The sequence below is a fragment of the Grampus griseus genome (genome assembly GCF_964374135.1).
Source record: "Grampus griseus genome assembly, chromosome: 14".
Lineage (NCBI taxonomy): Eukaryota > Metazoa > Chordata > Mammalia > Artiodactyla > Delphinidae > Grampus > Grampus griseus.
The window spans coordinates 51,930,621-51,944,278 of record NC_139008.1 but is presented as its reverse complement, the minus strand read 5'-3'; the positions used below and the strand labels follow the sequence as shown (position 1 = coordinate 51,944,278).

At 43.7% G+C, this 13,658-nt stretch overlaps 1 protein-coding gene across 1 annotated transcript in view; it reads left to right on the top strand.

Annotated features, from left to right (window-relative positions):
- PLCB4 (phospholipase C beta 4) overlaps positions 1–13,658 on the top strand; it is a 420,519-nt gene that overhangs the window by 308,081 nt on the left and 98,780 nt on the right. The window contains exons 7-8 of the mRNA XM_082670036.1: positions 6,807–6,886; positions 9,822–9,875. Coding sequence (XP_082526162.1) covers positions 6,807–6,886; positions 9,822–9,875 — 134 coding nt within the window. The remainder of the gene's footprint in view (positions 1–6,806; positions 6,887–9,821; positions 9,876–13,658) is intronic.

Here is a 13,658-nt window from a genome sequence, read left to right as displayed (position 1 = left end):
GCTTCTACCCCTGGGGTTTTCTAATTCCTGAGCCAGGCTCTGCCTCAGTCCAGGGTTGAATACTACAGGGACCAAGACATTAAAGACAGGGGCACATAGCCTCTAATCATTCCTGCCCACTGTGTTGGCTTCAGCCTTGAGGCTGAGGTCTGATCACTGCCATTTGGTGCCCTGAGTCATGCTATGATCATGTACCCCATTTCTGGGAATCATACCTCTCTCTTGTTTTTGTACCAAAAACAAGAACCTACAACTGGTCCTCAGTTGTAGGTTCACACTAGAATTATCTACATTGTCTACAAAAGTAGATTGGTGGCCCAGCCACACTCAGATTGTTAATTAGAATCTCTGTGGTTGATGTTGAGGCTTCTGAAGTATTCCCTGGGGGATTCTACTGTACAACAGCCTCTGGGAACTGCTAATCTAGTCTCTGCATGCCATCCACGTAGTTTGCTTTCCACAATGTACCAGCTGCAAGTGTCCTCCCCTTGGCCTGCCCTCTAACTTAAATGTTGACAATTTAATGCCAACTAATACCTTATCCTAACCAAAATGAAATGATATCATTTGCCTCAGTTATATAGACCCATAAGAGATACCTACAGCATCCTTACTTTAGAATCTGAGCCACTGCCTATATTCAGTGGCAGTCTAAAGCCCAAATACTGTCCTAAAACTCAGTTTCTAGTTTCATATAAAGATATCTTTATACATTGACTATTATTAATCTGGAGGTTTGTGAAATGTTGCAACTTTACACTCTAAGACCCTGTGGAAGGAAATCTTCACTTGCAAAGCCTCATAGTTTACCCCAAGTACATGGAAATGGGTCTTATTGCCCTTCTTCAATGCCCTGTAGTCTTACAAGAATTCACAGTACAAAGGGATCAAAAGATGTATTTTGAATTGTATCAATTCCTGGCTTATGTTGTTTGAGCAGATGAAAAGTAATCACAGTTGACCCTTGAAGAATGCAGGAGTTAAGGGCGCCAATCCTCTCTGCAATCGAAAAACATCCATGTATAATTTATAATTCACCCTCCAAATCCATGTTTCCTCCGTATTCACGGATCCTCAGTATCCACAGTTCAGCATCCGTGGATTCAGGCAACCACAGATCGTGTAGTGCTGTCATATGTACTGTAGAAAAAAATCTACCTATAAGTTGACCTATGCAGTGCAAACCCATGTTGTTCAAGGGTTGACGGTAATTAGTAAAGCAATTAAGCACCTTGAGAATAACCAATTGAAACATGCCCTGACTTTTTGTCTCCATTGACATAAACAAACAAACCCTGTATGGATCAAGGCTTATGAGTTACAGGTCCCATGAAGTTCCCATGTTGTAGGTATTTCAGATGGCCCATCCATAGATGATGTTCACAGCTCAGACAGGGGGAAGTTGAAAGTCACTACCTACAGCATCTCACCTCATCTTGTTTCTACCCTTTAACTTCCCCTAAATGTTCGGGTCAGAACTTCTATTCTAGTGAGTGCAGATTTGTTCAGCCCAGATTGGGAGGGCATTGACAAAACCAAATAGTGATTGGGCTCTGTAAGGCCCTCACTAGAAGATTGGATATCCCAGCTGAGGGCACGTGCAAACACTTCAGTTCCCTTAGGAAACCATATCAGCTCTTTCTCAGTGGGCAGTGGGAAGAGGTGCTCAAGCTGGGAAGGCCCCCTCATAGCCCTGTGCTTCTCATAGGACTGTGCACACAACTCACATGGGGATCTTACCAAATGCAGGTTCTAACCCTGTGGGACTGGGGTGAGCCTGAAGATGCTTCCTGGACATCTTGATGAAGTTAGCCACCCCTCTGAGTGGCCTGAGTCTAGAACAGAGCTTCTTAAAAGTGAGTTTGCAAAACAATCACTTGGAAAGCTCATTTCAACACAGGTTGCTGTTCCCCAGGGTCAGATTTCATAGATGGGGCCTGATGATTTGCATGGTAAAAGCTCCCAGGAGCGTCTGACTGCTGGTCACTGGACTACACCTTAGGTGGCAAGTCTCTAACTTCTGAGCCAACTTAGTTGAAGATGCCTCCACTGTCTCCACCATAGCCTCCTCTTTGAAAAGAAACACCAGATGATTAGGGAGGTTGCTACTGAGTCTTCCCTTTAGAGAAAATTACACAGCAGATTTGGAAAGTGTCACTGAGTTTCTGTGATTTTTTGCTTTGACAGTATGCTACTTTGACTAAAAACTAAGAAGCATGCTTCTGGAACAAAATCTAGAGATAAGATTGAGTTGAAGGAACAACAACTCTGCTTGAAGTGGTGCTGACTGGAGAACAACAGAACTAGTTATTTTAGGAGGACAAATCTATGTGTATAGAAAAAGGCTAGAAGTGCAGATAGCAAAGTGTTGTCAGCTCTCAATATCGGTAATGGAATATGGGGTGATGTTGACTTTTTGCTTTATGCTTTTTTGCTTTACCTTTTTCTACACAGGGCATTTAAATATTGCTTTCATAACCTTAAAATTTTTTCCAAATGTTTTTAAAGGTAAAAGCAAGATATGTGCTCTGTAAATTCACATATTTTTCAGTTAAGTTTTGTTCTGTCTGTGTCTCTATACATTTGGGGAGTTTTTTGTTTGTTTTTTGGTTTTTGTTTTTTTCTGTAGAGAGTAATTTTTAATTTCTTTTTTTTATTGTTTTTATTTTTTATACAATTTTTAAAGGTTACTTTCCATTTACAGTGATTGCAGAATATTGGCTGTGTGCCCCGTGTTGTACAACACATCCTTGAGCCTATCTTACACCCAGTAGTTTGTACCTCCCACTCCCCCACCCTATATTGCCCTCCCCCCTCCCCACTGGTAATCACTGGTTTGTTCTCTATGTCTGTGAGTCGGCTTCTTTTGTGTTATTCTATATGTTTGCTTTTTAACAGGAAAGGGATTATTTTGTCTGTGAGAGTCCTAGTGTTTAAGGGTGAGGCCCAGCCCTTTACCTGGAAAATGGACGCCACCTGCATGATGAAAATAAGTTTAAGGAATCCCAGAGGAGAGGGTGAAAATTCTCAGGAGAGAGTTAGGGGCAGCTGCCATTCCTCACTCCTTTCCCCTCGAACCATCCAGCACAAGCCCCCAAGAGTTCCTCAAAGGACATTTTCTTAGAAGGGCTGAAATAAGCTTTAAGTTAATTTAGGCAGAATTGGAAAATATTGAAAAATGAGAGAACAATAACCATTACAGCCTCCTGGGGAGGTGCAGAAGCTGCCCATTTGGACACTGGAACCGAACTGATACTGTGGGCTGGTTCCCCTGCATCCAGGCCACGTTTGCCCACTCAGGACAGCCGACCAGAGGGAAGACACCCAGTATAGTAGGAATGATACCCTGTGTCACCATGGAGCAGTGTGTGAGCTCAACGTGTGTTGGGGAATGATCTAGAAACACTCATCCTGGGGCTTGAAGACACACCTCGTGGGGCGTTACGTAGACTATTAACGTATGTGCTTATATTCAGCAATTCAAAAACAAAAAACTTAAGTCAGTTTTTTCTGATTTTGTTAATCTGGAAACAATCAAAGAAGTTGATATGTATTTAACTCACTTCTGGCACAACTTTCCAACTAAATTCTAGGGTTCTACTGACACCTTCTGGCATTTCATCTATTTTATGTTAAAAACAAAACAAAATGCTTAACATATTTCCCACAGTCTTTTGGCCTTATTATGCCAGGTGTACATTAAGATAACAGACAGAAGGAAAGGTCTGATGGGAAGGAGACATTTGGACGAGCCCTGAATACAAATTTCCCAGACACAGAGGGCAGAGGCCGGCTGCTCAGTGACCTTGGACAAGGCTGTGGACCTCACTTTCAGCATCACCAAGAGGAGAAGCTTCAGGGCCTTCCCCATGCCTTTTAGGGCTTGTGGGGATTCGGGGGCCTTTCTACTAACTAAAGCATAAGCCGAGTCACTGGTGTGAAGACCTTAAAGGTCACACTCAAGGACTGTTCCATCACAATAAACAAACAAATTATTTTCCACATTGTATTTTCAAAAGATGGATGAATGTTGTTGAAGCCCCCTCAAAGCCTGATATCTCTGTAATTGATTTTAGAAACAACTAAATCAGAATGATCAGAAAGAACCAGCAAACAGTCTCAGAAATGATCCACTTTTTTGCCCCAGGAAACCATGGACTTCGTTTTGTGTTTTGGAACATGTAACAAGGCTTCAGTGCTGCCCAGTTCATGCCAACGAAATTATTTGTGCTTTTTCTGTCCCTTCTTGGGAAACTCTGTGTGGGCCTGTGGTTTGTTTGGCCAATCACAGGATATTTGATTGTCCCCAGGGAGTTAGAGTCCCTTTTTTTTTTTTTTTTTTTTTTGGTACATGGGCCTCTCACCATTGTGGCCCCTCCCGTTGCGGAGCATAGCCTCCGGACGCGCAGGCTCAGCGGCCATGGCTCACGGGCCCAGCTGCTCCGCGGCATGTGGGATCTTCCTAGACCGGGGCATGAAACTGTGTCCCCTGCATCGGCAGGAGGACTCTCAACCACTGCGCCACCAGGGAAGCCCTAGAGTCCCATATTTATCCTGACAGAGGAAGTGAGGTCTGATGAGGAAAATAATTGAGGCATTTCTTCAAGGCTGCTATTTCATTTCTTCCTCCTCCCTCAGAACCCTGACTTCACCATCATGCTTGCTGAGGCTTTCAGTGCTATTTACAGTCCTCAGAAAATGGCCTTTTCTCTTTGTGAAAGGAAATTTTCCTCGTATCACTCCCAAGTCCCCCTTCAGAAGTCTGTTAGGTATGACTGGGGCTCAAAGAGGAAAGCACAAACTCGCTGGTAGACTCACATCCATTAGGGTGGCTACTATCAAAACGCAAGCGAAACAGAAAATAAGGGGTTTGGTGAGGCTGTGGAGAAATTGGAACCCTTGTGCACTATTAGTGAGATTGTAAAACGGTGCAAGTGCTGTGGAAAACAGTATGGCGGCTCCTCAAAACTTAAAAATAAAATTACCATACAATCCAGCAATTCCACTTCTGGGTATGTATCCAAAAGAATCGAAAGCAGACTCTTGAAGAGATACTGGAGCACCCATGTTCATAACACCATGAGTCATAATAGCAACACAAGGATCCATTGATAGATGAACAGATAAACCTAATGTGGCCTATACGCACAATGGAATATTATTCAGCCTTAAAAAAGGAAGGAAATTCTGACACCTGCTACAACACAGATAAACCTTGAGGAGGACATTAAGTTAAATAAGCCAGCCACAAAGGACAAATACTGCATGATTCCACTTACATGAGGTACCTTGAGTAGTTAAATTCAGAAAAACAAAGTAGAATGATGGTTGTCATGGGCTGTGGGGAGAGGGAAATGAAGAGTGGTTGTTTAATGGGAACAAAGTTTCATTTCTGCAAGATGAAAAGAGTTCTGGAGATGGATGGTGGTGACGGTTGCACAACGATGTGACTGTTAGTTAATGCCACTGAACCGATCACTTAAAAATGGTTACAGTGATAAATTTTATGTTATATGTATTATATCACAATTAAAATTAAAACCACACACAGGTATAGAACCCAGGCATCACCTCTGTCCCTCGCAAGTGACTTAATCCCTTGGCCATGTTAAAGCTGGTAATACTATGCAATGCTGTCCAATGGAACCTTCGGTGATGACAGAAATTGTTCTTTATTTGCACCGTCCGATATGTTAGGCGCTATGCCCATGTTGGGTTTGAGCACTTGAAGTGTGATGAGTGCGACAGATGCACTGAATTTTATTTTTATTAGGTTTAAATTTAATTAATTTAATTTAATGAATCTTTATTCAGTTTAATTTAGCCACGTGAGGCTAGTGGCTGCCATGCTGGACAGGGCAGGAAGACTGTACGTCTACATTACTGTCTATTCCAAAATATTTTCCCTTCCTCAGCATAGAGCTACAGCAGTCATACAAAAAACCTAAGAAGGTAAGGTGCTGGCTTGTGTGTGGGCCCCAGTTCTGTTTGAACCCCCAGTATCAATTTGCTTCAAAGCATTTTACCAAGAGTGTGACTCTCATTTTTAGCAATTTGGTATGGCATTCACTGGCATCGGTTATTGGACCCAAGGGCAAAGTGGGCCTTAATTCATGCGCCAGCCTTTTCTAGTAAAATGCCCTTTGGAAACCCAAATTCCTTTACTGCCACGCACAGTCTTCTTCACTTTTCCTTGTAAATCCATGGAGTGATGTTATGAACTAAAACCGAGGTCCAAGTCCTTATACAGAAATCATGCAAGCACATTGCTTTGCTCTGGGTACCCTGGCATCGACGCCTGTTTTACTTTTTAAGGCTTTGCTGGAAGACACAGACAGGTAAGATAAGTAACAAATTCTTACGTTGAAATAGTATCACACAATAAAATGGATGAACCTCGAATGCCTTCATCCTCTATAATGAGGGTAGCTAAGTATGCCATCACGTATTGTATAATGTTGCTTGAGAAATAATTAATGTTGCCAGCAACTGAAAGGGGCTTATATTTAAACAGGCTGCAAATAGAAGGCTTAACAAGTCAATCAGTGGGCAGCATTGCTTCGTGACAACCCAGTGTTTAATGACACTGTAGATGCCACACTTATCTTCCTGGAAAGAATGAAAGCTGTTTATTAAAGCATAAAATATGAGCGTGTGGAATGAGGATGGCTGAGTGGCAGGAAGGAGATAAAGAAGAGTTTATATTCTTCTTACACAAAATGGACACGAGCTGTCTAATAAAAAAACACCCAGTTTAGCTCTGGCAGATTTGCTCACCAAGAACACTCTTTTTCTTTCTCTTTCAGCAATGGGTCGAAGGCCTGAGATCCATCATACACAACTTCAGGGCCAACAATGTCAGTCCCATGACATGCCTCAAGAAACAGTGAGTTTTATTTGCATGATCCTTTGGCTGTTATCAAGCAAACAGATTAGGAGATGAAGGCTATGTATATGGACCAGGCAGCATCTTCCTTGCCTTCGCCTCTATGCTCCTGACCTTGGAGAAGATGTTGACCAATACGCATCTGTACTCTTCATGCCACCTGGCAGGACATGTGTGATAAGCCCGCAGCCTAAAACCTATTTGAAAGGAATGGTTGATGGCAGAAAGATGCTGGGTTGTGGGCCCTGTCTTTTGTGTCCCGAGACTGAGTCTGCTGATAAATAGCTCTGCATGCCTGGGGCCGTATTTGGGTGCTGATGTAGCTGGAGTCTCTGTTGCATGACACTGAGAAATGGGGAGTGTGGCCAAGACAAGCACTTTTGCAAAAGCACCGATGGCTCCAGTGGAAAAGGATCCCTGGCCCCAGGGACTGTTTAGCACCCAGTCAGGGATCCAAAGGTACTTTTGAAATTCAGAAAGCAGAACTTCCTTACTCCAGCTCTGCATTCAAAATTCAGAGAGGACCTGCTTGACATGGTAGGTTTTAACCCTACGAAGTTATTCTTTCCAGGTGACATGAAAGTTACTCAAGTAGAAATTCTAGCCAAAGCCCAAATCAGCCTGTTTAAAAAGCAGTGATCCATGGAGGAGTGGGGCCACCTGTTATCTCAGGGCCCTTGGCAGGCAGTCATGAGGTGCAGGAGAGAACCACACTGAGAATCTGCAGGGATAAGCCGGCATCTCTTAGCCAGGCCCAGGTCCAGCACCAAGGGTGGGATTCCTTGGACTTCCGGGCGATGGGAGGAGAGATCAGTCCTTCGGGCATTTTGCTTTTTACTTCTGGTCCCTTTGGCAGGTGCTTTAACAGCATGGCCTCTGTGCTGTAAATCCCAGGTTGGCCACTTCGTTTCTGGGTCAGTCTTGGCAAATTCTTAACCTTGTGCCTCTCCGTCCTCATCTGTGAATGGAGGTGATAAGATTCCACGCAGAGGAAATAAGGTCATGGGCAGCACCTAACCCGGTGCCTGGTTCCCCATCCCTCCTCGTTCAGTATTAGTTATTTTGATTTTGACATCATCCCTCCAGTGTTTTTCCCATTGTCTTATCAGAGGGGAGTTATTTAGTCTTGTACATTCCTATTTTTTGTTCAGCTGCTTCTTGTCCTCTGCAGTTGCTGTGTCATGTTTTCTTAAAAATAAAGAGCAGGGCTTTCCTGGTGGCGCAGTGGTTGAGAGTCCACCTGCCGATGCAGGGAGCATGGGTTCGTGCCCCGGTCCAGGAAGATCCCACATGCCGCGGAGCGGCTGGGCCCGTGAGCCATGGCCGCTGAGCCTGCGCGTCCGGAGCCTGTGCTCCGCAACAGGAGAGGCCACAACAGTGAGAGGCCCGCGTACCAAAAAAAAAAAAAAAGAAATAATAATAATAATAAAAAATAAAGAGCCACCCAACAGATACTTTGAAGTTATAGAACCTCAGGCTTTTGGCATGCCCACTTATGCCTGAGTGACCCAAGTCCTTGTATCTGGACACCAGATCTTATCTGCCTTCATTGGTGTCCTGCCCAGATCCCTTTCTGTTGCTGGTGTTCACCCATCCGCCAGCTGCTGGGAGGGTTAGGTCACTAAGGGCTCACACCTGCCTGCTTCTCCAGAGAATTGCCCTCTGCCTACCAGGAGTCACCGAGCCTGAGAGATCACAGTCCTCCATTGGCGTCTCTGCGGGATTGGTTCCAGGAACCCTGCTGACACCAGAATCCACCGATGCGAGTCCCTAAGAGTTGACCCTTCGTGTCCACGGAAACAGAACCCATGGATAAGGAGGGCTGACCCTAGACTCCTCCCTTCTTCTGGAAGGAAGCCCACAGCCAATGACAGGCTGAGACAGTATACAAGAGGCCAGCCCCCTTGCCACCAAGCCTGGTGCAAATCCCACTCCAGAGCTCCCTGTGGCGTCAGGACAAAGCTCCAGCTGAGAGCACAGCTTTGTATAACTTCCTCCCTGCCTGTCTGCTTCCCTCACTCCTATGGTCCTGAAACCATCCCCTTAAAAGTAGTCACGTGTGCTTCTAGGAAGCTTGACTTAAGACAGAAACTTTACCAAATCATCATGTTCTGCAGATTGTTAGAATGTTATTAACGGGAAACAGTGAGAATGGGAGTCAGTGGCTAAGAATAGTCCAAGCACCAAAGGACAAATATATGTTCTGGGTCTCCATGTGTCATGAACACCTGGGGAAAGCAAAGCATTTTTCACCATCAGTTTGAGTTGATGAACTTCTCTGACTGTTACAAATTAAGGGTCCAGATCCCTTTATGGAGCTGGTGTCCGTCCATCCACCAGTTGCTGTGAGGATTAGGTCACTAAGGGCTCACACCTGCCTGCTTCTCCATCTTTACTTCACTACACTTAGAGCAGGAGCTGGGGCTGGGGTGGAGGGGGTCCCCACTGTCCTCAAGACTAGGCTGGCTGGTGTTACCATGCACTTGCATTTCTTACCCCCTTAGTAGATTATTAAAGAACAACAATCAAGGACGAAACCAATCACCAAATAAGTGCCTACAATTTGCTTTGCTCATGCAAATTCCCAATTTTCTCCTTCATCTAGGATTGCCAGATAAAATATGGGACTCTCAGTGAAATTTGAATTTCAGATAAGTAACAAATAATGTTTTAGTATAAGTACGTCCCATGCAATATTTGGAACATACTTGTAGTAAAAATTTATTTGTTGTTTATCTGAAATTCAGATCTAACAGAGTCCTATATTTTTGTTTGCTAAATCTGACAACAGTAAATTCATCTCACAGTGTGTAATTGTCTCTGGTTTTCCAAATAAATGTTCTGTGTTTGAATGAACTTTCTTTTAAAGTTCTTAACCAGATTGAAGCTCTTTCTCCCGAGAAACATTAAAACAGTTGTTACTGTTGTTTTCCAGCTGGATGAAATTGGCATTTATGACCAACACAAATGGGAAAATTCCAGTTAGGAGGTAAGTCAGTTATTCTTGTCTGCTCTGCACAGCCTGGGTCAGCCCTTGTGATACCAGCCCACAGAGAGAGCCCCCCACAAGGACTTGTTAATTTCTTTAACTAAAGATATTTCTGGAAGCTTAGTTTGAATCACATCATCAAGTGCTATGTTCAGTTTGTAAAAATCACTTATGGACGTAAAGTTGCATTTTTCCTCGGAACAGGTAGCGTTAACTCTGATAAATTAGAGAACATCTGAAAATGTAGCAGTATTTTTTAATCTTCAGCTAAGTGGGTTTTCAGGATTCAGGTATCTTTCACCTACTTGCCCTGAACAACCTTTAACTAAAATTAAAGAAGTTTATATTGTGCACCTACAGAGGAAGTGTATGGACGTGTCCTAGGAAGTGTGATGCCTCTAGACAGTGCATCTCATTCTGGGCTTTGCTGGTCCTGTTGCTTCCCTCCTTACCCTGCCCAAGGTAACAGAGACAAGGGAGAAAATGGAAGGAAAGCCTGGGTAGAGTCAAGAATGAAGAGAAGATGAACCAGAAACGGCCTTCACACCTGTGCTTCAGTACTTAAGCTGATGTGTTTCACCCTCTGAGGATTTCTCACGCTTCCCATTTTTCTGCCTCTCCACTCCTTCTGGCGTTAGGGTCATGGTCTGTGGGTCCAGTTGGAAGCTCTTGCGACAATAGTGTTGGGAATTCTTTACCCAGCTCCCCAAGTATTTTTTTGTTGTTGGTGTTTGTGTAAGCATTTCATGAAAATTCCAGAAGCTGAACTGGGCCCCAGAGCATCTGCTGCCCACATGAAGCCAGGGGTATATTAGGATTCAGGAACCTGAATTAAACATGAGTTCCCTAGATACCGACCCACTCTTATAGAATTCTCCTGACTTGCATTCAAGTTGACCTCTTCCTGGACACTTTAGCAAAGAAGCCAACGACAAATAACAGACAAAACCCAGAACTACTGGGTGGAGTCATGTCTTAGAACCGCTCTATCTTTCAGAGACGAGGTCGACAGGTCACCAGCTGCACAGCATTTGAGGGAATGCACTGGAGCCGAGACCCACAGATTACACTCAGCCATTTCTGCCTCCCCTTTCCCTCTGTCTCTGCCTAGACTTGAAGCTTCAATTCTGCATCCCTCTGAGAGTATCTCCATACTCCCTGAATGTCATTCTTTTCACGTTTGTCAGAACTATCCTAGAGGTCATCATTTTCCTTAACTCTATGTATTGTAACATTCATGGACTAAGATATCCATGTGACACAACTGATGTATCAATGGGCAAGTGAAAAGCATACACATCATAAAGAAGACCGTGGCAGTATTCTTTTTATTTAACCTTTTATTGAGGGCTTCCAGGGTTATTGACCTCATGCACCTGTTGTGGTCTTTACAAATCTATATGTAGGATTCTCTGCTTTTTATTTAATAACTTACTAGCAAGTCAATTTTGCATTTACTTTAGAAGTTTAAAAAAAGCCCCACTAGCACCCTTGACTGATGGTTGTTGGCAAAGGCACTTTATACTGATCCTTATTTTATTTAAAACCCTTTGCTCTGTTGAGAATAGCAGGACAATTATTTTAATGTATCTCAGCATCCTACAGCTATTACCAAATATATATTGCATTTTAATTTAAAAATCAGTATTGAAGTAATAAGTCCAGACTTAGCACAGATAGCAGTGTGAAGACCAAAAATGTAGGTTGGATCAGTTTTTACATAAATTGCTCTCCTGATTTTTCTCCCAAGATAAGTTTCAGGAAATGGACAAAATAGAAACACATAGATCATAATCAAAGCACTCCTAATGAGCAGTTCTGGTGTCATCTGTACACATCCTATGAATCAAACCATTGTTACACAAGCTTGGAAGCCTTTGCTGATTCCAAAGATCTTTGTACAGCATGTTCACATACAAAATTATTACCCCATTTTTTGTAGAAATAGCCTAGATATTTTGTCTTCTTCTTCAGCTTTCTCTGACGTGAACTTTTTGGTGCCTGACAGCATTAACAGGTGTTTGACACAAGACATCTGTGATCTGGGGGCAGTTTGTCAGAGTTGATGGAAAATTGATACCAAGCCAGCAAAAAGCGGATAAATCTTTGTGTGGATGAGCTGCCAAGGGCGAGATGGAAATTGTTCTGAATGTTTTAATGGATATGAAGAGTAAACACTTTAAAATGTCATTTCATCACTATCATTCTGGAGTTTTTAAAATGGAAACTATTAGTGTATTGTGTGTGTAATATTAGAGGGGATCTGGCTTCAGGGTCATTAGATCAGCTTGAGAGTGGCCCCTCCTTGTGAGCTGTAACCAAAATTTAATGTCCAGGAAGCTGCAGGAAGGATAAGGGAAGAAAGTCTTTACCTCCCTCTTCTCTTTTCTTTCCTTGTACATCATCTTATGCAGTCTGCCTTTCTTCCAAACTTACAAACTCACACTTAGTTTGCCTATCCACTCAGACCAAAGCTTTGAAGGTTACTCTTTTGATCACTCTTTTTTCTTTTTTTTTTTTTTTTGCCATTTCCCATTCCTTGTAACACGGAGTTGGAACCAACAGCTATGAGTAGAAGGAGTCCCAAGGGAGAAGATGTATTAAGAGGGCTAAGACCTCAGGGGTGGTCATAGCAGCCCAGCTCCCTCATAATCCATCCACATCCTGAAAGCCCAGCCTGCCTACGACGAGGGTCTGTTTCTGCAGGGGGCTTCATTTCATGAACACTCCTTGACTGTTTCAGAAGATGGTATTAAAACCATTGGATAGATTGTAGACCCTTTGAGGGCAGAGTGAGACTCCCTGAGTTTCTAGGGTCATTGCTGTCTTGGTTGCCTGTAAGGTCTGCTGGAACAGGGAATTTAATCAGATGGACTGGGTACCACTTAAGGGTATTTGCTTTTCTAGCATTTCCTTTCAGGTAGGTAGTGTGTTTTGCTTCAAGAGAAACTCTGAGCACCTGTAGCTACGAAGCACTAAGCTGTATTCTTTGGGGCTGTGTATAAAGGGTTGAATAAATTGCAATCCCTTATACACACTCTACATGCCCATGAAACGCCTTCGATGGTGTCTGAAATGCCCCCAGCTTGTGATAAGTGTGTTTATTTCTCTCAGGACCCTGGTTAAATGCTGGGCCTCCAATGCAACTGGAAACTCAGAGAATTCAGCTTTGCACCACAACCCACTTGCCCCTAAGCCGAATCCATTTTGAGGCCCAAGAATGACTCTGAAAGCTGCCTGGAGAGAAGGCAATAAAGGAGCCCCGTCCCCCCTCCTCCCCACCTCCAGGGAAATGGTCTCTTCTACTTCCTTGCTCCTATTTTCTCTTAGAATGAGGGAAGCAAATCTGTGTTGAGGTTGCCCAGCTCGAGCCCCCTCGTGAAAAGATGGGCCTGAGAACGAGCTCTTCTGACCATCATACCGCCTCTTGCCTTTATTTATTTATTTATTTTGGCCCCTCGGCAGGTGGGATCTTAGTGCCCTGACCAGGGATCAAAGCCATGGCCCCTGCAGTGGAAGCACGGAGTCCTAACGATTGGACTGCCAGGGAAGTCCCACCTCTTGCCTTTATTATCTTCTGTCATGTCTCTGGGCTCTGACTTTGCCCTCACTGATATATTCCCATGTGGATTTCCCTCCTTCCTACCCCTGGGCACCCTATTTTCTCCTTCTCTCAGTTTCTCTATCTCCCACAAATGCTTGGACAGACTACTCCCAAAAGATGTCCTTGTTCTGCTTCCTATTTCTTGGCATTTCCCCAAGCCCCAGCCAAGATTCTACTCC